Source organism: Rattus norvegicus, chromosome 1, assembly GCF_021556685.1.
Source record: "Rattus norvegicus strain SHRSP/BbbUtx chromosome 1, alternate assembly SHRSP_T2T, whole genome shotgun sequence".
Classification (NCBI taxonomy): domain Eukaryota; kingdom Metazoa; phylum Chordata; class Mammalia; order Rodentia; family Muridae; genus Rattus; species Rattus norvegicus.
In genome coordinates, this window is record NC_141534.1 from 120,906,437 (window position 1) to 120,931,230 (window position 24,794).

Sequence of the window (24,794 nt, forward strand, 5' to 3'; positions counted from 1 at the left end):
TGCCTTTCCTCTGGCTACCCTGCCTTGGTGCTATCGGAATCTCTTACAGGAAGCTGCCTGATGGAAAAAGATTTCTCCCAAAGTGGTAGAGTCTTGTTTGTGTCCTTCTGTCTGGGCTGAGTGCAGGGCAGTTTTTGCAGTTTTTGCAGAGCAGTGCAGGTGCACCTTTACATCAGACCCTATGCAGATAGTTCTACACCTCAGTTTCCACCTACCCTAGAAATGGATGCCTATGGCCATCCCTATTGCCATCTATTTCAAGTCTTGAATGACTTAGCCTACTTTAATTCAAGTACTTGTTTTGTTTTTTCAATAACTCTGGTTGATCAGAGTCACTGCCCTACTTGCCTCCTCTCCTGAGCCATCCACCCCCACCTCTCCAGAGACCAATGAAAAGCTTGGTGGTTTGCATTTTAATTTCAAAGTAAAACAGTGAGCAGAGACTCAGGAAGCATGCAGGAGTGGTGAGAAAACACTATAAGGCAGTCAATCTGAGGATATCTTTGAAGTTGTCTTTCAGCAAATTTAAATCTGAAAGTTAAATCATCCAGGACAACACTTCATGTTCATCACTGACTATAAGAGGCCAGCTTTAAGGAATTGGCCTGCCAAGACATTTTCTCACCTTCAGAATTCTATTTCTTCATGTTCTGATTCATACAAGAGAATGAGTTGGTTTTTTGTTGGTTGTTGTTGTTGTTGGTGGTGGTGGTGGTGGTGGGTTCTTTGTTTTTTGTTTTTGTTGTTGTTGGTTTTTTTTTTTTTTTTTTTTTTTGTGCCTCATTTGTCAGCCTCTTGAATCCTTTGTCATTCTCTGGAACTTCTGGCCAGGCCCAGCTTGTCTTGAGGTGAACTTAAATAGTAGACAAGCTTTCCTGGCTGGATCCAGAGGTCTCATGGTTCAGAATTGCCAGAGCTAGAAAATACAATCTATAGAATATTCAGTTCTACTTAAAATTCAAATTCGGTGTGTGTGTGTGTGTGTGTGTGTGTGTGTGTGTGTGTGTGTGTGTGTAGTCAAAGGTTGACATATACAACACTTGGACATCTTTTTTTCTCACTGTTGGGGAATGTTGTGGGGATAAAATGAGAATTTGTCTGAAATTCTTTTCATAAGTAAGTTAGTATACACTTCTAGTAGAATTTACAAAAACATGTCAAGCCACCTTTGATAAAGTTTTGTTCTCCTGAGCTTCTCAAATGGTTTTATAAGCAACCCTAAACTTGTGTTTTGGTGAGATTCCTTTGTAAAAGTAACAGCTGGCTGACTTTGAGCTCTATGACATTTGTACACCGTTTGTAATCACCATGTGTAATATGACAGGCACCAGACCCTCATGGGGGCACTCAGCTAGGGTACTCTTACTGATTCTGCTTCTTCTCTGACCTAGATGACGCCAGAGGAAGGCATCAGAAAAAGATCAGGAGTAAAACACAAAATTACCTCAACCTTTATGCAGTAGAAGGCCTGCGCACCCTGTGCATTGCCAAGAGGGTGAGTGAGGAACACCTTCATGAGGACACACATTGGCAACTGCCCCCGCCCCCCGAAACCTCCCATGCACAGCACCCAGTGCAGCATTCAACAATGTGTCTCCATAGGTTCTGAGCAAAGAAGAATATGCCTGCTGGTTGCAGAGCCACATAGAAGCTGAGACATCTGTGGAGAGCCGTGAGGAGCTCCTCTTCCAGTCTGCTGTTCGCCTGGAGACGAACTTGCACCTGCTGGGTAATGAGCTTTCCAGGTGCCTGTTGTATTGAGCAGTGCTGGTTGCAGGGGTTTTCGAGTGACTAGTGACACGGCTGCTCCTCTTACTCTGGCCTGTGCTGAGCTTATCTGAGGAACCACTTGGCCTGAAGTTAACTTGTTCCCGGGTTGGAAGGAACATATTCTGTAGACTTGTTCCATGGGCCGCACATGTGCCAGACACTCTAGGTTTGCGCTCTCCTTAACTCATTTAAGCTCTACTTTCCAACAAAATGGCTATGAGGAGCAAAGCTTTTGACAATAGATAGTTGGAAAGATTTCATTCCCCCTGGTAATCTATGTGAACATTCATAGAAATGCTGAGTTTTGCATTTCATAAATATTTCAGATTAATTTTGGATGAAAAGAAAATGGCTCTTATTTCCACCTTTATGCCTATTTAATTCTAATAAAATATAATTATTAGGAAGACATTAAGGTATTTATTACTTTGGTACCTATTTTAATATTTAATTTTTCAATGGTTTAACATTTTATATTAAAATAGTGAATAAGTTCAGCTGAGTGTCGCACAGTTGTATATGTGATGTATGTTCACACTGGTACTGGCTGTGACAATAATGTACTCTTTCTTTTGTGAAGTGTTACTCAGGTTCTGCTGGGCTTGCATACAGCTCCAGAGAATTCATTTTTCTTATCTAACAAAGTATGTACTCCCTTGTTCTCATTTTCTGGGCAAAGAAATCTATACTTCTCTATATACATGTCTCTTATAATAGTCACTGTTAATATTTAATAGCATAATGTGCTGTAGACAAAATACCACCACATATATTGTTTGACAGACCATAACCTACTCTGAAAGCTACAGAGCTTGGAACCCAGACACACAGTGAATACTATCTCTAGTAAATTAAATGAAGGCCTTCAAAAGTGTCTGTCTGTTTTACGCCACTGTGTTGATTACTGAATTGTGATTGCTCTCATAGTGAGACCGCTGTCTTCAGAAAGCAAACAGCAGGCAGTTAATGTGGGACCTTTAAGTCCTGGATGGTATAGTGTGTAGGATAAAATCTGAGACCAGCCTGGGCTACATAGAGGGGCTTTTTTTTTCCTATAAATTCTCTCTGGCAATTGGACATCTACCACTTCCTCTCTTTGCGTGTCAGAACTGACCTAGTGCTTCTGTGCATCATGGGATTCAGGATCTACCCATCATAACCTCATCTAAACATAATCACCTATGCAAGGCTGTGCCTCCTAACACTGTCACATTGAGAGTCAGGACTTACTTCTGTGAATCTCAAAGCATTGTTGGCAGCTGGGGACACAGACGTGCAGGTCATAGCAGTGTTCCAGTACAGGGAGCTTGAAGTAGGAATGGCAAGAAGCCATGGGTCAGAGCTGAAGCCCAGGAATCATGGGATGCAGCTCACTTCTAGAGTAGGAATGCAGAAACCATCTTAATAGAAGAGAAATGGAGGCAGACTTGGGCACTGGATACAGCTTGAGTATTCTTCACCCAAAATTCTTAGGAAAAAAAGTGTTTTCGTTTTGAGTGTTTGTGCTTTCTTTTATATATACAAGAGAGTATGACCTTACCTTTTGTATGCTTTATACATTAGCATATCCGGAAGGCAAATTCAGACACTTTAGACCCTTGTGTTTTGACTGTAATATTTCATATGAGATCGTGTCAGATCTACAAGTCTGGGATTCTGGAGCTTTTCAGATTTCATCTTTCTCAACCCATCACATACTTTTCCAAGCATAATGAAGTCAGTAAGGGGATCTTCCTTCTTAAATTCTTTATGTTTGTGGAAAAAGCATTCATGATGGTATTCTTTAAAAAACTATTGAATCTTTCTGCATCATCCATTTGGATAACAAATGGTTAACATGGTTGAGCACAAACATTGAATCTTATAGTTGAAAGCTTTCCAAAGGAGGATAGGGGATGGGTAACTACTACAACTTTTCATTTAATCCTTTGGGCATATGTTAATTTCCTCTTAACATGGTCCCTGTTGTCAGATTATATATGTAAAGTTAGTTGCTTGTTAGTCAGAAAGATTTGATGGTACTCTTTATGATTGTGTATAATTATATTTGTTGACTTGTCCTTGTACATCTACATATCCTTGACTGAGTCATGTTAACAGCTATGGTAAGTGTCTAGCATAGTCCTGAATTGGCAAATCATTTTACCTTGCTTCCAGGGGGACCTTTTGCTATTTAGTGTCATCTGGCAGGTGATTCCCAAGAAAGTCTTAGGCAGTTAGTAGTGACACATCTGTCTTTAGTATATTGGGTACATGGTATTTGTACCCCATCATGAATTGTGATTAAGGACTCACTGGAACTATCATACATTTAAATAGGTGCCACTGGGATAGAAGACCGCCTTCAGGATGGAGTACCTGAAACCATTGCCAAATTACGACAAGCTGGCCTGCAGATTTGGGTTCTCACAGGTGACAAACAAGAAACAGCCATTAACATTGCATATGCCTGCAAATTGCTGGACCATGGTGAAGAGGTCATCACACTGAATGCTGATTCTAGGGTACGTAGCTTCCAGAGAGGCTGGACCTGATATGGGGGTGGGGGTGGGGGCTTATATTCTGTAGGCTCCAAAGACAGAGTTATGTTAGAAAGCCACCAAGACTTCCACTTTTAGTTGTCACCATGAGAATGCTTATCCATTGCATCCCTCTTACTATTCGTACTATTTCTGAGTCTTGAGACAGTCTTATTATCTTGGAAGATGTGGACTTCTCTGGGATTTTATTTTTAATTTTATATTTTGATATTATACTTACATCATTTCTTTCTTCCCTTCCTTCCCTCCAGACCCTCTTATATACCTCTTATTCTCTTTCAAACTTACAGTTTTGACAAAAGTTAATTGTTATGCCATACATATTTCTCCCACTCTCAGCATTCCTTGGCTACCTGTAGTTCTTTTTGTAGGGTGAAGACTCTTGGACTTCCCCCCATCCATGTTAGCTTGTCTTTTGTTGTCCTTGTTCAGGTCATGTTTGGGCAGCCCTGTTGATAAGACTTCATGGTTGTAGCTTCTGATATTTCTAGAAGAAACAATATCACAGCAAACTCTATGTTCCTCTGGTTCTTATGATCATTCTACCCCTTTTCTCCAATGATCCTCGAGCCTTAGATTTTACTTGCCTAATAATTGCATTATAAATGTATCCATTGGTACTGGGTTTCAGAACTCTGCATTTTGATTGGCTGTAGTTTTTTTGTTTGTTTGTTTTTTGTTTTTTTGTTTTTCTTTTTTAATTGTCTCTAGCTGTTGCAAAGAGAAGCTTCCTTGAGGAAGGATAAGGACTACCACTTATCAGGAAGTCCTGGAGAAGGATGTCTCCTGGGTGAAGAAGTTGGATCTAAGATTTCTTAATAAGGAGAGAGTGTGCATATGAGGTTTATTAATGCAAGGTTCAACTACTTTTTCATGCCACTGGAGTTTTTTAAATGAGGCCCTACATGTCTACAATACAGAGACCAGGCAGTGATCCATTTAGTATAAACTGCTCCGATTTCATCCACTGCTTCTAGGCACTTCTCTGGTCTAGTCACATTTATTTCCTTAAATCCTCAAGTATGCAGGGTGGTCAACTCACAGCCCCTCCCTGATCTAGAAGCTGATGTCTTCACTTGAAATCTCTACAGGATATCCACAAGCTTCTTGCAGAAGCCTGAGCCTCCCTCCATGCAAAGTTCCTCTTCTGTCTTCATTACCCAAGATCAAGGCCATGATAGCCTGTACAGAGATTCACAGATTCCTTCTAAGTTCTACATTGAGATCATCAGCTGTATAGTCCTCAGGACCCTGTACCTGAGAGCCACTCGTCGACAGTCTTTCCTTGCTATCTTGATGTTTGTGGGTCTTTAGTGACACTTTCTCTCTTGCTTATGACATTGGTGTTTGTTCTTTGTTACTTTTTATGCCAGTCTATCAATTATACCGACTCCTCAAGAACAAGGTTTGCATCGCCTTGATTTTTTTCTATTGGTTTGTTTCATTTTAAGTTTTATTGGTAGCAATCTGAGCCTTTTTCTTCTCCCTCTCTCTCTCCCTCTCCCTCTCCTTTTTCTATTTCTTCTCTGTTGTCCTCCTCCTCCTCCTCATCTTCTTCTTATGCTTCTTTGCTTTTATTTCCTGTGCTCAAACACTTTTTTCTTTTCTAATGCAAGATATACATTACAACTGTTTCACTCAGTACTATTTGTCCTCACCTCATAATTTTGAAGTGTATTTTCAGGTACATAGATGTCCTTTATAAATATTTTCTGTTTCCTTTTAGGTCTGTGGATTGTTGTAGAGTGTTTTGTTTCATTTCTAAGATTTTAAGATGTTTTTTTCAACTTTCTGTTACTGACTCCTAGTTTGAGTTCAACCTGATTAAATAATATTTCAGTTCATTTAACTTTATTAGCTTTTCGATAACCAAAGGAATAGTCTGTATTAGTTTCCACTGTGTAGACTTGGGTGCTCTCTTCACCAAAGTCAGAGCTATTCAGTTGACAAATAGAATGGTTCAGTTCTTGTGTCTTATGGGTCCAGAGACAGGACTTCCCGAGTTTCCTTGGCTCACTACTTCCCTTGTGTCTGAAGCAATTTCTAGAGGACACACACACTGACAACAAATATTGTTGCTTTCCTCAGGAAAGAGCTTAACTACACCTTCCTTCTGGAACCGTATCTTCCCTGTGTACTGAAGACTAAAATGGCAATTATTTCCACTCGCTTCCAGACACATGGTTTCAAATGAAATCAGCACAGGCCTTGAACCCTTGCTGTGTAATAATCAATGTTTCTGAGTGGCTACTGTTGCAATTTATTTCTCTGCTTCTTGTTCTAAGCAGTTTGAGCATGGTGTGTTTGTGTTTCAAGCTCACTGACTCTTTGTCTATACCATTGCCTCTTTACTACAAAGCCTATATCGTGAGGATTTTAGAAAATAAATTCCATATATAGGATGGTTTTAGATTTATAAAAATGTTTGGAAAAGCCTATGGAACATTTCCATATCCCATCCAATTTCTCCCATTAGCATCTCACAGTAGTATAGCTCATTTGTTACACGCACAAATGAATATTAATACATGCTCTAACTAAAGCTCCTGCTACATTAGATTGTCTTACCTGGTACCTCCCATCCTGTTTTAGGACTTACATCACCTCTGTTTGTCAAAACTCTCTTGAATGTCCCTAGCTGTGACAGTTTTTAAAGCTATCTTGTCTTTCATGTCCTCGGCACGTTGAAGAGGGCTGATAAAATTGTTTATAGACTATTTTGGTTGTTAGATTTACGTGATGGTTTTATTGTGACTACAATGAAGCTGTGAATTTCGAGCGAAGGGCATGAGGTATCTTTATTTAATCACATTGTATAATCATGCCATCATGTTCATGATGACCTAGTATTTGACACTTGTATCTGTTTTGCAAGGAATGGAGCTTTCCCTCCCACTCTTTTCTATACTGAACTCTCTCTAAATAAGTCCGTGTGAATTCACACTTAAGGAGTGTGGTGCTGCAGTCTACCTCCTTGAGGGCAGACATTCTACATAAATTATTTAGGATTACATTCACATTTCTATATGGTTTTTCTGTGTATTGCTCACAATGTTTCTCCCCAAACTCTTTTGCTACTGATTTTCAAAATGCTAATGCTTGCTTGGAGCTTTTCTGTGATGGCTGCTTTAATGTCCCTTTTACATTATTCTAGTGTCAGGGTCACCTGTTCATTGTGCTTTTCCACAGGAGCTGGAATTTCCTGATTCTTGTGACATTGGACTTTCATCATGTGACTTATGTCAATCATGTTATAACTCTCACCCCCCTTTTTTTTATTCCTCTGGAGCATGCAGTTTTGGAAACAGATGAGTTAGCCTATTGGATTTGTGCTTCAGGCTCTGCTCAGACTCTGGATGGGTCATTTGCTCAGCCTTTGTCTGGTTCCAATGCCTATCTTTGAATGTACATATTTTTTTCTCTTTTTATGTCAGTTTGGAGCAGGGGTAGGGACTACCAGAGTGTCATTCTCTGAGTGTTATTGTCCCTTCAGGATTATGCCCATGTGTGCACAGCATATAAGGAACCCGTGAATTCATAAATAGCATTTTAGGGCCAGCTAAAGTGTTTCCCTTTACCATCTTTCCAGTACTTTCTATTTTACCCAGAGTCCGCTTTAATGTCCTGTGGTGAGAAAGCCAGGGTGTATTTTTACCTCTTTCTAATTCCTATTTTCCTCCCCAACACCACCTACATGTAATGGTAGGAAATAGATAGAGGCAATCATTATACTACTGTCTTGACACCACTTGAGAGAAGAGTCAGGTTCCACTCCCTCTGAGTTTTCATTCCTAGATGGCGCTGTTTGCTGCCAGTATAGTAAAACCCATATAATGAGGATTAGGAATAAACAGAACAAGAAAAAAAAAAGCATCATGTCTGAGCTGAGCTTTCAGGGGTTTCTTCCCGAGCTCTGACCCTTTGGTGTCCTTATGATAATCTCCTTTCCATACTCAAATGCTACTGTTCTTTCAGAGTTCGTGAGTAGCTTCTTCATGCTCCTGGCCAGGTCCAACATCTATCTGGATGAGGGTAGAAACTGAATGGGGTGAGCCTGCTTCATCTCACAGAGAACTAGCTATGTTGGTGCTTTGCAGTAAGTTCAGGAACCTCATAACTGTCTATATCCACATTCTTCTTAAGTGCTTCCTACTCCCGCCCCGGTTACCAGAATGTCCTCCTCCAGCAGAGAATTCTATCTTCAGTCACAAGTCTGTGTGTTCCTCATCTGTAACTGGCAGTGGTCATGTCCAGGGGCCTGTCTTCTCCTCCAAGTCTTCCTAAGGGCACTGGCCATCTCTTTTCAGATTTATTAGTTTCCTCATGTAACAGTCTTCAATAAGTATTGATTGGCCACAGCTTGATGTTCACAGTGTGCTGTAAGGAACTAGGCTCTAGGCCAGTTCTGGCTGCAGGAAGACAGGAGCCTTTCAGACTTTCCATGGTGTGTTTGTTCCTGGAAATGAGCACCCTCTTTGGTCCCTGGTTCGTATCCTCAAAGGATATTACTATTTAGGTCTTCTAGTTAGAACTCAGCTCCAGTTTGGGAAGGACATGGATAATTTAAAAACACAGTAATTGGACTTCTTTTTTTCTTTCTTTCTTGAAATGGAGAGAAAAAATATAATATATAGGTAGGGAGGGAGAGAGAGACAGAGAGAGAGACATTGAGAGACAGAGAGACAGAGACAGACAGATAGCATGGGCTTTGAAATAGCTCTGTGTAACACTGTTGATGGCTTAGCATAAGGCAGGAATGTTTAGATAGAAGCCCTAGAGAACTTAAAGGCATACAGGTTGAACCTTCAGCCTAATCATGTAAAGTATAGCAGGAATACAGCCATGCCTATGAAGGTGAACGTGCTCCATTTCAACTTCAGCACGCCAGCATAGTCAATAAAGTATAATCCAGTGGAAGCTGAGTTCTTTTTCTCCTCTGCAAGAAGTCATTCTCTCTAGCTGTACTTCCTTTTCTGGAGGTCTAAAGAGCCATGAGCCAAGTGAATTAGAAGGGGGTATTGAGGCAGATAATCAGAATCAGTGGCATGACCTTACTGAAATTTGTTGTTTGTCAATTTCAGGAAGCATGTGCAGCCCTGCTGGACCAATGCCTCTGTTATGTGCAATCCAGAAACTCTAGAAGCGTCCCTCAGAACTCTGAAAGCAGCTTCAGTGTGGGGTTCTCTTTCAACCCAGCCTCCACATCCACTGACTCGAGCCCCAGCCCAAGCCTTGTGATTGATGGGAGAAGTCTGGCCTATGCCCTTGAGAAAAGCCTGGAGGACAAATTTCTTTTCCTTGCCAAGCAGTGTCGCTCCGTCCTCTGCTGCCGATCGACGCCTTTGCAGAAAAGCATGGTGGTGAAGCTTGTCAGAAACAAGCTCAAGGCCATGACCCTGGCCATAGGCAAGTACTTAAGCTGTCCCTGCAGCTGTCTCTTACTTAGCCACTCCCTCTCAATGTGACCCAAATTTCTGATCCTCTTCCACCTATTACTATGAATTAAGGAAAGCCTATTTACTTGTTCCCTTTACAATATTATGACCAGTGTGATAAAGTGGTGCATTCCAGAGATAACGCATACATCAAGCAGCACAAGATGTGGTAGCAGATAGATGTAGTATTATAAGATCAACATTTGCTAATTTAAGAAGACAAGGTGAAGTGTAAACCGATTCTTCAAAGACGGGACTTTAGATAACTACATATTCTACACAGTCCAGCCACAGTGATGTCTTGTGTTAGCGTATTTTGATTTGGTGGAGGCCCTTTTGATGGATGTTATATACATCTTGGCGTCAAGGCTTTATGATGTTCTAAGGAGCCAGACTGAACCAACCAGAAGCCCCAGTTATTCTTCTCAGCTGAATGTTCTCAGTGAGTGTTCTGAGACAAGCATCTCATTAAATACATCCAAGACAGAGCACACATCCATTTCAAGACAGCACAATTTTGTATCATACAAATTTGTATCTTAAATTATTTTTCTCTGCAGGTACTCTTGGCTGTGGAACCTTCAACTTCAATGACAGGGTAGAGGTCACTTAGCACCCTCTTAGGAAGAGCTCCTTCCCATTTCTAAATTGGCTATAGTCTCCTGCACAGGCTTAGCCACTTCCTGGTGAGGGCCAGAAAGGCAGTAACTATCATAACACCATTATAAATATGATCCACTCCTGGGAACTAGTAGGATAAGTGATAAAGATATCTTTACCAACTAGATATGAGTATTTATAGTATAATTTGCAGAAAGTATGTGGTATTTCCCTCTATCACCTTGGGTACTTTGTCTACTAGGAAGAATCCAACATTGAGTGTGAGACCTTGGAAGCCATAGTCTGAACACTCTTATGAGTTATAGAGATCAATAGTATCCACTAAGGAATATGCACAGATGGACAAAAGGGTGTGTGCTCAGGAGACATGACCAGAGTGTTCATCATGGCTTCCCTGGCCCAGGATGAGGGAAGGTAGCATCTCCTCCAGGGAAAGAGAAGCTAATCTCCCGTTAGAATAACACATCTTTTTTTGGACCATGTGTCTCAGTCTGAAGAACCCAGCTGTTAAGATTTAGAGAGCCCTATTGGGCATCGTAGTTCATTTTGAATGAGGCTTTATGTTATTACGGCTTTATAGGAAGCTAAAGGGATTCTCATTGTTCACAAAATTTTAATTCAACAAATAGTAACTGATCACCCATGTTGAGCTTAGCCAATAAAGAACAGTAAATCTACAAGGAAGAGACACCCTAATCCTGACCTGTGTCACACTTGGGTAATTCAACTATGGAAAAGGTTAAGACAAAAGGATTACATTTAAGGGTAGCCTTAAGAGTGTATAGTAAGTTCAAGGCCATTATGACAAACTCAATCAGACCCTGTCTCAAAATCAAAAGTGAAGAGAGGACTTGGGATATAGGTCAGTGGCATATAATACTTGTGAAAACCCTATGTTTGATTTCCAATACTGGAGGAAAGGCAGAAGTAAAAGGACCAACTATAGCCACATCATGAGTTGCTCTGACATTTGTGTTTCTTGGTCTTATTTTCACAGCTTGGCATATGTGTTTTGCCTTGGGTTCCTCTGAGTCTAGTCCTTAGAATGGCCACTATAGTGTCAATTCTAATCGCTATGTCTGTGTCTGATTTCCAAAAGATGTAAGGTTTCTGACTTCTCGTTTTAACATTCATCAATCAACAGCTTGTTGGAACAAATGGAAGTTCCCTTTGCTATGCCACAAAGAACCGAAAAGCAGATATTAGTTAATTCACAGGGGTAATCAGTACACATAAAATGGTGAACAGAATTCAACCTGCTTGATGTAATAAGAAAATTGCTAAGGCAACTATGAGTTGGAGCGCTCCTGATGCCCACAGTTGAGTCACTGCAACAGAATTGATGATTATGTTGGCTTTCCTTATTGTGCCAGAGATCACGTTAAGGAGCTTTTCTGTGTGAATCCTGACAGGATAGAACCCGCTGAATAAGATGGTGGCTAAGTGCTAGCTGATTACTGGGGCAGCTTGATGTGATTGGGAATTCCATGTTATATTGCGTCTAATTCTGATTCCCAGGAAATTGCTCTTCTGCCCTTTCCCCGATCTTTCTCACAGACCTCAGCCCAGCAGGGACCCAAGAAGCTCAACATGTTCGTGTGCTTCTATGCATCTCAAAATCAATGCTTCTTCCTGTCTGTGTTGTTTTTAGGTGATGGGGCCAATGATGTCAGCATGATCCAGGTGGCAGATGTAGGCGTGGGGATCTCAGGCCAGGAAGGCATGCAGGTAAAAGACCATTTGGGCTGTCCTATAGAACAAAATGACCCTATTTTCCCACTATAGCACAGGTTTTCCCTGCCTATGTCTGTCCTCTGATAAAACTGAAGTATTTGACTTCGGTATGATCCTGGGCTCACCTTCTGCTAAGCTAGTAGAAACTGAGATATATTGTCATTCTGTTAATGAAGCCATGTGTGGTAAACATCTTTGCCTGTATCAACCCAAGTATATTTTGGGAAACTCTGACTCCAAGAGAAAAGGTGAGTCATAGCCTCCCCTGGTTCATCCCTGGAGGCATTTATGTTTACTATTGCTCAACAGTATCTATACTCTGTCAAAGCTCCTTCTGCTTCATGACACTGTTAGGACCCAAAATTCCTCTGAAGATGAAATGTAGTCATCCTGACTCCCGTGGAAGTTCCATCTGTGCTTTTCATTTGTCTCTGTTTCAGTTCTGAATGTTCCAAAATTTGAACGCATTAGTTAACTTAAAATGTGCTGCTCCTGGATATAGCATTATATCAACTTCTAACATTTGAGCAAGTTTGAGCCTCATTTTTTAATATATATATATATATATATATATATATATATATATATATATATATATATATATGCTTGGTAAAGATTTTAGAGAACAAGTTATTCAGTGGGTTTTTTAAATCATAATCTTTACCACCATTTATATACAAGTTAGATCACTTATTCAATCAGAAATGATTTATGGAAAACTCACTATATATAAAGTTGTGCAGAGAACATTGATTTTCTGGCTTTTGTATTAAACAGCGGTCAGATGGCAGGCCTGGAAGAAGAGTTGGCTCTCACTATCCAGGGAGCTGCTTCAACATCAAAATGCAAAGATGCATTAGTCTCCCACTTAAACTGTTACATTTGCAGAAACTCTGCACACACCCATCTATACACTTTGAATCATCACTAGTGATTTCTTGTACTCAATGCAATGAAACACTATGTAAATAGTAGTTATGTTGTGTTGTTTAGAGAGAACGTTTCTACATTTTCAATACATTTTTACTGAATATTTTACATCTACACTTGTTTGAGCTTGCAGATTCTGTTCCACAAATACAAAAGGCTGACTTGTTTGCCTAATGGAATATCCATTTCTGAACCAAATGCTCACTATGCTCTGTGATTCTTCAATCATTTACCCCATTATTCATTGTTTCAAAAATCAATGAATCTCCACTATTGTCTGGCACATACTTAGAAACAGATACCGTCAGACATAGTCAGTGTCCTTCATGGAGTTAGTTTAGAAACTCATAAAGAAGGGGACTGTCATTGAAAAAAAGAGGAGGACACAGCTCTGGAGTTGTGGTATTTACCTAGCACACAGCGACTCCAGGTTGGATCTCAAGTGCTAAACAGCAAATAGATTAATAGGCCACGGGATAGACTTTGGGAATATCTTTGGAAATACCTTCAAAGGCTGAGAATTCCTGAAGAAGCTCATTTCTCTCTCTAGCCTTCTCCCTTTCCTACCCACCACAAATTCAGCCAAGACACAATTCCTGTTCCTATATAGAAATAGCCTATACCAATGTTATTAGGTTTCCCAGCTGTCTTGCTAGAATTGGGGTGGTAGAAGCTGTGTTGACTTTGTGTCTGCCTCTGTTGGAGCTTGACATGAGTGTGTTCCACAATATAGTGGACCAGAGGGGTCCACAGAGACTGAGTGTCTCAGGTACAGAAGCTCTGTTCACCTGGAGTTCCTTCCAGCTCCTGGCCCAAGATGACTATCCCACAGTGGCTGGGCTGGTGACCTAGCCTGACTTTATAGGGACTCAATCTAGATTTTTCACACCCATACACAACAAGAAGAGCTCAGGATAGTGGTCTCTCACTTACTGAAATAACACACTAGCAACAGGGTCAACAGAAGAGGTGTGGCCATCCTTCATTACATGTAACTAGAAGTACATACAGAAGTATTTAGCCATATCCTACCTAGAAATGTGCTTACTCAAAGCTACCTAGCCTCTGGGCCCTGCTGTTTCCAACACTGCTCATAAGATTCAAGTGACAAGTCTTATGGCTGAGGAATTATGGATTTGCCTCAATCCTAGGAACAGTGGTAACAGCCTAGTCTTCTCACTAGGTACTCACCATCAAGGTCTATCATATAAAAGGTTTCCTTTTTGGCTTTCTTTGCATATGGATTTGGCATGTATTTTCCTCCTTAGTCTTATCTTAGGGGAAATAAAGAAAACCAGCAACCTTGAAAAATCCTTCATGAATTTTTCCTTTTGTTCATTTAACAAATATTTTTTTGAGTTGTTGTGTGGGGCATTGTGAGGAGACAAAAGAAAATCAAATATGGACTCTTTCCATTTCATGAGTGAACAATGCTGAAGACAGTAGGAGAGGAAGGAGAGGGCTGAGAGTAGGCCTACACAACCCCTGCCCTTCATACCCATACGCTCTCCATCTATGTATCTCAGCACCTGAGAGAATGATATTTTGAAGCAAAATGCGTGAGTGCCAAACATGTAGAGATCTTTTTTTTTCTTGTCATTCCATAAAGACTGTTTATTCTCCTGGAAGAGGTGTCCAAAATGCAACTCTCAGGATGTCTTGATTCTGTCTGTCTGTCTGATACCCATTGGTGGGTCAGCTTAGCTAATGTTTGAAATGTGGGTATAATATAGAAAAATGTACCACTGGTGTTAGAGATATGTGGGGTGAGGGAAATTCCACACATCTCTGTTTTGTGTTTTCTTAAGAAACAACATTAGAAAATTTAAAGCCTGTATAAACTCATTATTCATATATCTAGTATTTGAGATCTTAAATAGTTCTAGAGAGTGCCATTCATGGGCAGCAAGGATTACTGAATGATTTTCCTTTTAAGTGAATGAGTTGATAGGACAAAGCCACACTTAGCACTGTGTTAGGCTGGAGTTTTAATCCTGTCCTGTTTGCTTTGCTTTGCTTTTGTTCTTCCATGCCAAGTTGGGCATCAGCAGTGATGAGAATTACTTTCTTTTTCAAGGCTGTGATGGCAAGTGACTTTGCAGTGCCAAGATTCCGATACCTGGAGAGACTTCTAATCGTTCATGGACACTGGTGCTACTCCAGACTGGCCAACATGGTGCTGTATTTCTTCTACAAAAATACAGTACGTATTGACATGGCTCTATAGAGTTTTACAATTTGTAGGATTGCTGCCTTCATAAACTATCAGAGTCTCCTGTCTGTCCGTCACCAGAACTCCAGTGTCAAGAATATCTTGTGCTTTTTTGAAAAGAGTAAAATAAGCTAAAAGGTTTTTTTTTTTAATTCTTTATGAAAACCTTCATGCTAACGCTAAGCTGATGTCAGTACAGCTCTTTTGTGTTCTTAACAGTTCACTCTGGAGGCTGACACATTTTCCTTTCCTAACCTTCCCCACCCACCCACTCGCCTGATTTCCAAAATGTCTTCTAACAAATGAATACAATATGCTTGGAACCAATCAAGACATGGCTAATTGAGTAGATTTGGAAATTAAATCAGATTAAGCTCTGCCTGGGACCACATCCAAAAAAAAAAAAAAAGTTGTGCTGTTTCTGCCCTTGTGAGTTCATTTCTCCTTTCATTGTAGGCCAGTATTGAATTGCCAGCATGGTGAGGCCTCAGATACTCAGAGCCTAGAGGCTCCTCACTTATCTGCAGAAGTGAATGACCCCTGTGGAGTAGGCTAGAATGGAATGTAGCCCCATTCCATTAGGTCCTTATAGTGGCATCTTAAGCATAGTTGCTCTTCAATTGATAGTAGGGTTTTGTTGTCTTGATAACAACCCATCACAAGTTGAAAATATCACAAACAAAAAAACACATTTAGTCCACTTAGATCATCTACTATCATAGCATAGTGGCATGATACACTGAAACATTGTTAACCTTGTGGACAGCTGGGAGCTTTGATTCAAAACCACTATCCATCATTTCATGAGAGAATAAAGCCCAGGCAAAGAACCAACTTAAAATTCAAAACTTGAGGGAATACATATTGCTTTCACTCCTGCATCAAAAACATGAAAAAAATCCAAATTGAGGCATCATAAGTTGTGGACCATATCTGTTTGACTTCTATGGGTTATAATTTCTTTTAATCTTCCCAAAACACAACTAGGAATTCAGCTAGCTGATCTCTGTAATCCCCAATTCAAGTTTGCCAAATTGGGAAGGTAGTGAGAATAGCTTATTTCAAGCTTTCCAATGTTTTAGAGGAAAATAGAGGGCAAAGTGGCAGCCTAAGGTGTGTACGCTTTCCGTCTGCGCTCCATGTTAAGCCTGCCTTTGTTGGAGAACACAGGGAGGAAAATTAGCCTGTTTTCCTTCATGTAAGATGCAGGGCTTTGTTAAGAACATTATCCACGTGAGGAGTTTAAGGGTAATCAGTCCTCACAGGAGAGAGTCATTAATTTTAAGAATAAATTGGCCTTTCCAATAAAAAGCAGAGAAGAACAGTTTCCATAGTAACAGAGGCTTAGGAATAAAGCTCTTTGGTACTATGAGAGGAGGCTCTTAATTATCTAAGTATTTTTCTTCCTGTTCCCTTTGACTCCATTTGCTCTACTATGACTCATAAGGCTGAGCCCACCGTGGGTGAGCAAGAGTGAGCTGTGGGCGGAAGGCAGGGGAGAAAATCAATGAAAAGCCCAAGACTGTCAGTGGTTGGTGTGAAGGGGGGAAGGTTGCATATTAGGAAACTTAAGTCATAGATTAAAACAGTACATGGGGAATTTAGTCATAGCTTCCACCCACATGGACTAGCATTTCTTATGATCTTCAGAAGTCAATTTCAAGGCAAGGAACTAAAGCCCAGAGAGAGATAAAGTAGCTGTGCCAAGAGCTAGAGACATAAAGCAACTCTTTCAAGAGCCACGGAGAGCTGCATCTCCAGCACCAGAACCCTGTCCTGACTGTGCCCAGTGGAGCATCCATCCACTCTACCACATCTCTTTTGCAGACTTGCCCCCTGCACCGTAAGCCAAGGTCCATCTGTGTTTGAACAAGTTGGATATGTTACTCAACTATGTCTGATCAAGTGTTTTCATATCTCAAACATTAGTTTTCTGTAAATGTTAAGAGGACTTTGAGTTTGAGCCTCAAAGAAGGAAATGAGGACAGTAAACTAGGAAGAGTATGCTTCTGACAAGAGCCACAGTATTCAAGAGATCTAATGAGTTCCTTAAAGGTATCGGATCCTTTAATTCTCAACAAGCCCCAACCCCAGCCTCAGCCCCATGTAGGTTTGGTATAGCCATGTCATGGACAAGGAAACTGAATTAGAGAGAGTGATATGATCTATTCTAGATTACACAGTGGGTCTGAAAATACATTATGTGTTGGGTTGTATCACTATTCTATAATAACTGAAGTAAATAAGTTATAAAGGAAATAGTTTTTATTTTGGTTGATGGTGTCAGAGGTGTCTGCCCATAGAAACCTGTTTCCTTTGGGTTTATGGTGAGGTAGCACTTCATGATAGAAACAAAGATGCTTACCCCATGGTTCTCAGACAGGCCGAGGGAATTGAGTTTTCAGTATTCAGTTTAAGGACATGCCCTCATTGACTTCCTTTCACTAGACTCAACTCTTTTTACTTCCACCACCACCAAATATCTCAATGATCTGGGAAACTAGCTTAAACTCAGGGGCCTCTGTGAGACACTTAAGATTTGGACCACGATATTTTATGTCTGTCCCCAGACCACATGCTCCCAATTGAAATGCAGCCCATCCACTGACACTCTGACCCAGTGAAAGTGGAAAAACCTACCTAACACCCAGCACTGCTGAGCAGATTATTCAGGCTCTCTGTTTCTTAACATCCTTGCCTTGGCCTTGCATTTGTGTGTGCCTTCCTCTTATGGGAGCTATTGATGATTTTCCACTGTTCATTTTCAAAAAGAAAACACAGATGGGAGGATCATGAATTCAAGGCTAACTGGGCTACACAGTTAACCCCTCTGAAAAAAAAAAGAGAAGAAAAAAGAAAACAGAAAGAAAATGAGGGTAAAAGAGGACATGGGCTTAGAGATATATCCTAGGGTACATAGGAAGTAGAAAAACGAAGGACCAACGGAACAAGCCACAGGCCCTCTTGAAAAGTGAGCCATTATAAGCCCCAGTCTCACCTTGATTGTTTAACATTGATCATCTCCAAGTCTTTTGGCACAAAATCTCATCTCTCCCTGAAATGTTTCTAGGCATTTCAAATTCCTGTTGGGAGTCTCTTGAAGACAGGAGGTTGTGGTAGAAGAGATCATGAAGCAGGCTAACAACAAGGCTGGAGAATAGGGCTGTCCTTTGAGAAGAAATCACTGTCTAGCCAGTTACCTACTGAAAATCTGTACAAGGATCTTGGGTTCTTCTGATGAGTCTCTGTAGGAACAGAAAAACAAAACAAAGCAAATAGACAAAAACCGTTCTTAATGCCTCTGTTCTCTCTTGCAGATGTTTGTGGGTCTCTTGTTTTGGTTCCAGTTTTACTGTGGCTTTTCTGCATCTGCCATGATTGATCAGTGGTATCTGATTTTCTTCAATCTGCTCTTCTCATCGCTTCCTCAGCTGGTAACTGGGGTGCTGGATAAAGATGTTCCAGCTGACATGTTGCTGAGAAAGCCACAGCTTTACAAGAGTGGCCAAAACATGGAGGTAAGCTTCCTGTGTCTCTGCCTTCATCTCCTGGCCCTCCATTCTCCTTTTCAACCTTCCAGAAAGTAAAATTCCCCCCCAAATCCTTACTAATAAACACTCCTGGAAAAAATTGAAATTGTAGAGTGGATACTGTTTTCTGGACTCTGTAATGCATGTGTTAGCTTTGTGTTGCTATAACAAAACACCTGAAATGATTGACTTACAAGAGAAGAAGATTGTTTGCACACAGGTTCTGGCAGTTGCAATCTTTGATCAGGCAATCCCAGTTGGGCTTCTAGTGATGATGCCTGATCATCAAGGCAATGGTAAAAAACACATACTAGGGCAAACTGTTCATGTCAGGAACAAAGAAGCAAAGAGAAAGCAACCAGGACCTTGTCAGCCATTCAGCAGCATGGCCACGATGACCAAAGGACCTCCCTCTGAGCTTTATTCCTGAAGCTTCCATCATCTTCCTCAAATGATACTATAAGAACCAAGATATAAGAACACAGGGACACATCCTAAATGAAGGCCATTGCTTGCATTCCTGAAAGCAAATACATTCAAGTATGTAAAACCATTCTCTACCTCGGCTTTTGGCAGAAAAAAACTTTGACAAATTTACCTTGGTCTCAGGTATTAAGCAATTTCTCTAAAGCAGGCAAAATTAAAGAAAAAACAAAGTGTCACTTTCAATGTGAGTTAAACAACAGACTCACATGGAAACCAATCATTGAGCAGACAGGTGTAAATATATGCTTACATCAGCACAGCACATTTGATAAACTGATGGCCAGTTGTCTCAGCCAGCCTTAAAGTAAACCATGTATGCTTCTCTTTAGCCGGTTTAGTTTTGATGTGTGCAGAAATAATGAAACACCCTATTGCTTCTGCAGTACGTCAGAGTAAGAATGGATTTGCTTCAAATTACCTTCCTACTGGGTCCTCTGCATACAGTGAGTTCTTGTAGGAACAGGCTTCACAGTTTAGGAAGCAATTAATAGGAAACAAAGGGGCTTCCATGCTGTACCCCTGGTCTTGAACAGGATTCTCATCCCAGCTGGCTTACTGTCCTCAGCCAATCATGAGACAACACACTGTTAATTTGTCATGTGGAGTGAGGTAATTCATGAAAATGTCACCAGCATTTCCTTTAAGTGGTAGAAAATGCAACTCCTGTGTGTATCCTGCAGGCAATCAAAGCCTTAGGCAGCTACTTAAGGACTTACTAGGCTGCTGTTGAGGAGAGGTGGGGTCCTGGTTGCTCCTTTAAATACAGCTTTGTGTCATCCAGGTACTGGAACAGTCTATTTGACTGTATCAGGACCATTTTGTCATGGGTATAGAGTTCTCATAGTGTGCTTGGCATTGTTATAACTTAATACCTATGTCAGTATTTTAGTTACTTCTCTACTGCAGTGACAAAACACTATGACCAAGGCAACTTTTAAAAAGTCTTTATTGGGGACTTCAGTTTTCAGAGGGTGAGTCCACTGCCAACATGGTGGGGAGCATAGCAACAGGCAAGCCAGCATACCTCCTCCAAGGACATAACTTCCAATTGTTCCCAAATAGTTTCACCAACATCATGAGAGGTTGGAGAGTTGGCTTGGTAGTCAAGAATTCTTATTGTTCCAGGCAGTGAATACATATCCTGCACACATACAGCTGAAAACACTCATAAACATAAAATAAGAATAGACAATTCTAAAAATCACTAAGAAACATCCATTTTTTGTTTAACTTTAAGATTTAAGGCAAATTGTTAAGAGTCTTTCAATGGATTCATCATAAAACCATTTCAAAGTGGAAGGAGGGCACAGACCCGGGGTGGGGGGCATATCAGGATGGGGTGCACATTGGGGGACTGGCTCAATATTTTAGATATTCTTCCCTGATGATAAGTCCCATAGTGAGCAGTGTCTGCTTTGTTTTTGTTTTTGTTTTTGTTTTTTCTCTCAGAATTTCATGATCACTGACTGTACTGATATCATTTCTAGACTTACCTCTTCTCCCCTCCAACTCCTCCTATCCCTCTGCCAACTCCCTTTCACATTCAGGACTCATATTCTTGGTTCAAAGGTTCCCAGTCACCTGGCTACCGGCAGCTCTGGTTCTGCCTGATTTGTTTTCTCATCCATCATGTTGGATCTGTGCTCGCCTCAGGTCCTAAAACAGAACATTTTCTTCCAGTACTTGGAGTATTTAGGGTATCCCATGCTCAAAAATTTGTTGGAGGAGACAAGCCCTTCTCTGTAATCTCTCTTTGTTTTTGTGTCTCAGGAATACAGTCCACGAGCATTCTGGTTAAACATGGTGGATGCTGCCTTCCAAAGCCTGGTCTGCTTTTTCATTCCCTATCTGGTAAGTAGAAACCCAGAATAGGTTTTCTCCTCAGCTGCCTCTAAGCAGCTATAGTCATACAGAACTTAGCCATTTTGCTTTCTGTCTTTCAGGCCTACTATGACTCCGATGTGGATGTATTTACCTGGGGGACCCCTGTCACAGCAATAGCATTGTTCACCTTCCTGCTGCACCTGGGTATTGAAACCAAAACCTGGGTGAGAGCCATGAGCAAGGTCACACTCCGAAAGGAACTCACATTAGGGGTCAAATACTTCTCAGAAGTTGTTTTGCACATTTAGTAGGCTACAAAACTGCCCTACCTTTGTGATAAAAAGAAACATAAGACCTACTCAAAGCTTTGAGTGACCCATCACTGACTTTCCTGAGCAGCCCTTTATCTGTTTGCTTTCTTGTCTCCTTCATTGCTATGTCTTTGCCTTGCCCTCTCCTTTTGCCCTTATGCTCCTGTCCCAGGCTGCCTTACTAAGGCCAACTGGCCACCAATGACAAGAATCTTTGCTAAGTCCTGGAAAAGCACACTCTTAACCATCCCTGATAAACTCATGTTGCTCTGTTGCCACTATTAATGTGAAGTAAAAGCCCTTTCTCTCTGGTTCTTTTTAGACCTGGCTCAACTGGTTAGCCTGTGGCTTCAGTACCTTTTTGTTTTTCTCCGTGGCTCTAATTTACAACACTTCCTGTGCCACATGCTATCCTCCATCTAACCCTTACTGGACCATGCCGACATTACTGGGAGACCCTCTGTTCTACTTGACTTGTCTCATCGCACCTGTTGCTGCATTGCTGCCCAGGTGAGTATCTGAGTTAGTACCACCAAGTGATAAGTAAGTGCAGCATACACACATCCCTTGGCCTTGCTGTGCTTGGACCTGGGTGAGTCTCATGAAGCTCAATCATAGACCAGTTTAGAATCTGTTTTTTGTGTCTTCTTTCTAGATTGTTTTTCAAAGCCCTCCAGGGGAGCCTTTTCCCCACCCAACTCCAGCTAGGACGCCAGTTGGCCAAGAAATCCCTCAACAAGTTCAGCGTTCCCAAAGAGACTTTTGCTCAGGGACAACCACCTGGACACACAGAACCTGAGCTATCAGAAAGGAAGGCCATGGGACCTTTTGAGTCTCTCCCTAGAGACTGTGCCTCTCAAGCTTCCCAGTTCACACAGCAGCTGGCCTGTTCCCCAGAGGCCAGTGGGGAGCCCAGTGCAGTGGATACAAACATGCCACTGAGAGAGAACACCTTGCTGGAAGGACTTGGCTCTCAGGCCTCAGGGTCTGCTATGCCCAGAGAGGCTATTTCAGAAGACTGTCCTGGGGACTCCAAGAGGAAATCCACCAGTGCTAGTCAAACAGCCCCCTTGTCGTCACTCTTCCATCTGCCCAGCTTTGGCTCACTAAACTGGATCTCCTCACTATCACTGGCCAGTGGTCTGGGAAGTGTCTTGCAATTGTCCAGAAGTAGTTTACAGATGGACAAGCAGGATGGTGAGTTCCTGTCCAACCCACCACAACCAGATCAGGACCTGCACAACTTACAGGGACAAGTTACAGGCTACTTCTAGTATCACCTCCAAAGGGCCACAGCCAATTGTGGTGACAAAGAAATCCTTGAAATGGCCTTTTATTTTATGTAACAAATGTTAATGTTATTTATGTTTATTATTTGCACAGAAGAGTTCTAGAAAGATGTATTTTTTAAATGTTTCCAAGACATATATAGGAAACCAGAGGTACCAAAAAAGAAAGTTTATTTTTTAAAAGTTCTAAGTAGAGTATACTTATGAAAAATAACACATATCTTTATCTATCTATATATAAAGTTTAAAGAAGAGTGACACTTAAAAGGTGTGTCGAGATTTATTTTTTCATCTCATTTTGTAAGGAAAAGCAATATGCATTGTTTCTTCAACACACATGACCCTTGCTTTCTGCAGGAAGGCATAACCATGTGGCCAATCCCGTAAAGCCTGGGGTAGCAGTGGCGGGTGTGGAGACAGGGCAGGGAGGAAAGAGGACAGAGAGAAGGGCGTGTGGCCTTTGAGGCAAATACCTCCATTGGCTTCCAATGTTACCATCAGTGAACAGGACAGTGAAACCTTGAGAAAAACCCATGTGAAATCCCTGCCAACACTCAAACTTCTGGGCAGGCATTTCATTAGGTTCACCTCATAGGTTTGACAGCTCCATTGTTGTGTGTATTTCTTGCTAAAATCATCACAGGCAATAAACAACCCCCCACTTTGCAACAAGAGTGTCTGGTGCCACTGTTGTGTGAAGATCCTGGTGGATGACATAAGAGAGAGTGTTCTGAATACTGTGGGGACACTTCCTCATGCAAGTCTTTTCAGATACCAAAGAAAACAGTACTATGGTGTACAGAACAGGGCTGACGGGTGACCTGTTATCTGAATCTCCTTGCACAAGGCCATAGGCAACACATTTTGAGTAGCTACTGTGAGGCTTTTGTTTGGTAAGCTATCATTTCTCTTCATTCAAAAAGGAAAGGGGGAAAGGAAATGATTAAAACTCTGATGATAAACTATAATATATCGATGACATATTAACTCATCCCTGATGTAGTGCCCATCCTGTCCCATACTCAGGATAGGAAGTAAGCAGAGTGTCTCAGGCTTATCCAGTGGGTAGCTGTCTTAGACTGCAATGCAGAATAACAGAGGATAAAGGTTTTGGAAAGAACTACCTGCTAAATATGGTCCTTGTCAAGCAGAATGCCCCTCATTCTCAGAGTGGAAGCTGTGAGGAAATGGGGAGGGGGTGTATCCTTTCTATGATGCTGTGACTTGCCCTGACAAGCTTGGTAAATGAATGAAGAAATAACTGACAAACAGACAGATAGAGGAGGGACAGGAAAAGGAGGGAGGGAGGGAGGGAGAGGGGAAAAGGGAAAGGGAGAGAGAGAAACTGCAGTTTGGTGGAGTGGGCCTCCAATGGAGAAGCATTGTTACCCAGAAGCACAATATGTTTATTACATGGAGTTGAACAGAGTGCCAGGTCTATTGCACCCAGATAAACAAGGAGGCAGGGTTTTTGGAATACAGCTGGATCCAGGAGACAGGCTTAGGTAAATTAGGGGGGAGAGTCTCTATAGGGGAGTGGTGTGAGGCCTATAAACATCCAGTGAGTAGGATACTGTGGATACATTTTTGATATACACTGCCAACATCCACAGATGGAACAGAAGGGAAATCTTTAGCATTTCCCCGTGGGTCTGAAGCCATGGTCCTTGACACATCTGTGCCCATATCAGCAGTACACATTCACCTAGAATTTCATCCACTAGGGACTTTCCCTGCTCCCCACAGTAGGTTCCTGGATAGCTCTGGCAGGGACACCTGGGCACTATAAGATGTGGGTGGCAGAAGTTAGCAGGAGGCAATTTTTGCACTAGTAATGCATGATCAAAGGCAGCAGCTCTCCTAACCAGGATTGTGTAAATCCCTACCATGCCTAGTGCCACCTTTTCTGTTCTTGGGAGCCACACATCTGAAAAGTTTTAATGTGCAAAGCTGGGTTCTTATCTCAAGACCACAAGAACAACAAGCATGTGTGTGTGTGTGTGTGTGTGTGTGTGTGTGTGTGTGTGTGTGTGTGTGTGTGTGTTAGTATCTGACTTCAAAATGACCCAGTGTCCAGACATCCTGCACTCACAGCCTTGCTTCATTCCAGGA

The 24,794-nt window shown here is 41.4% G+C and overlaps 1 protein-coding gene across 4 annotated transcripts in view; it reads left to right on the forward strand.

Moving 5' to 3' along the window:
- Atp10a (ATPase phospholipid transporting 10A (putative)) overlaps positions 1–23,354 on the forward strand; it is a 173,662-nt gene extending 150,308 nt beyond the window's left edge. For 2 of the 4 annotated variants that reach the window (NM_001439845.1, NM_001439846.1), the window contains 11 exon segments: positions 1,392–1,495; positions 1,603–1,729; positions 4,090–4,274; positions 9,392–9,716; positions 12,018–12,094; positions 15,108–15,233; positions 18,560–18,760; positions 21,029–21,109; positions 21,202–21,306; positions 21,716–21,903; positions 22,049–23,354. In NM_001439845.1, coding sequence (NP_001426774.1) covers positions 1,392–1,495; positions 1,603–1,729; positions 4,090–4,274; positions 9,392–9,716; positions 12,018–12,094; positions 15,108–15,233; positions 18,560–18,760; positions 21,029–21,109; positions 21,202–21,306; positions 21,716–21,903; positions 22,049–22,667 — 2,138 coding nt within the window. In that variant the 3' untranslated portion in view covers positions 22,668–23,354. 4 annotated transcript variants of the gene reach the window in all.
- Positions 23,355–24,794: the final 1,440 nt, after the last annotated feature.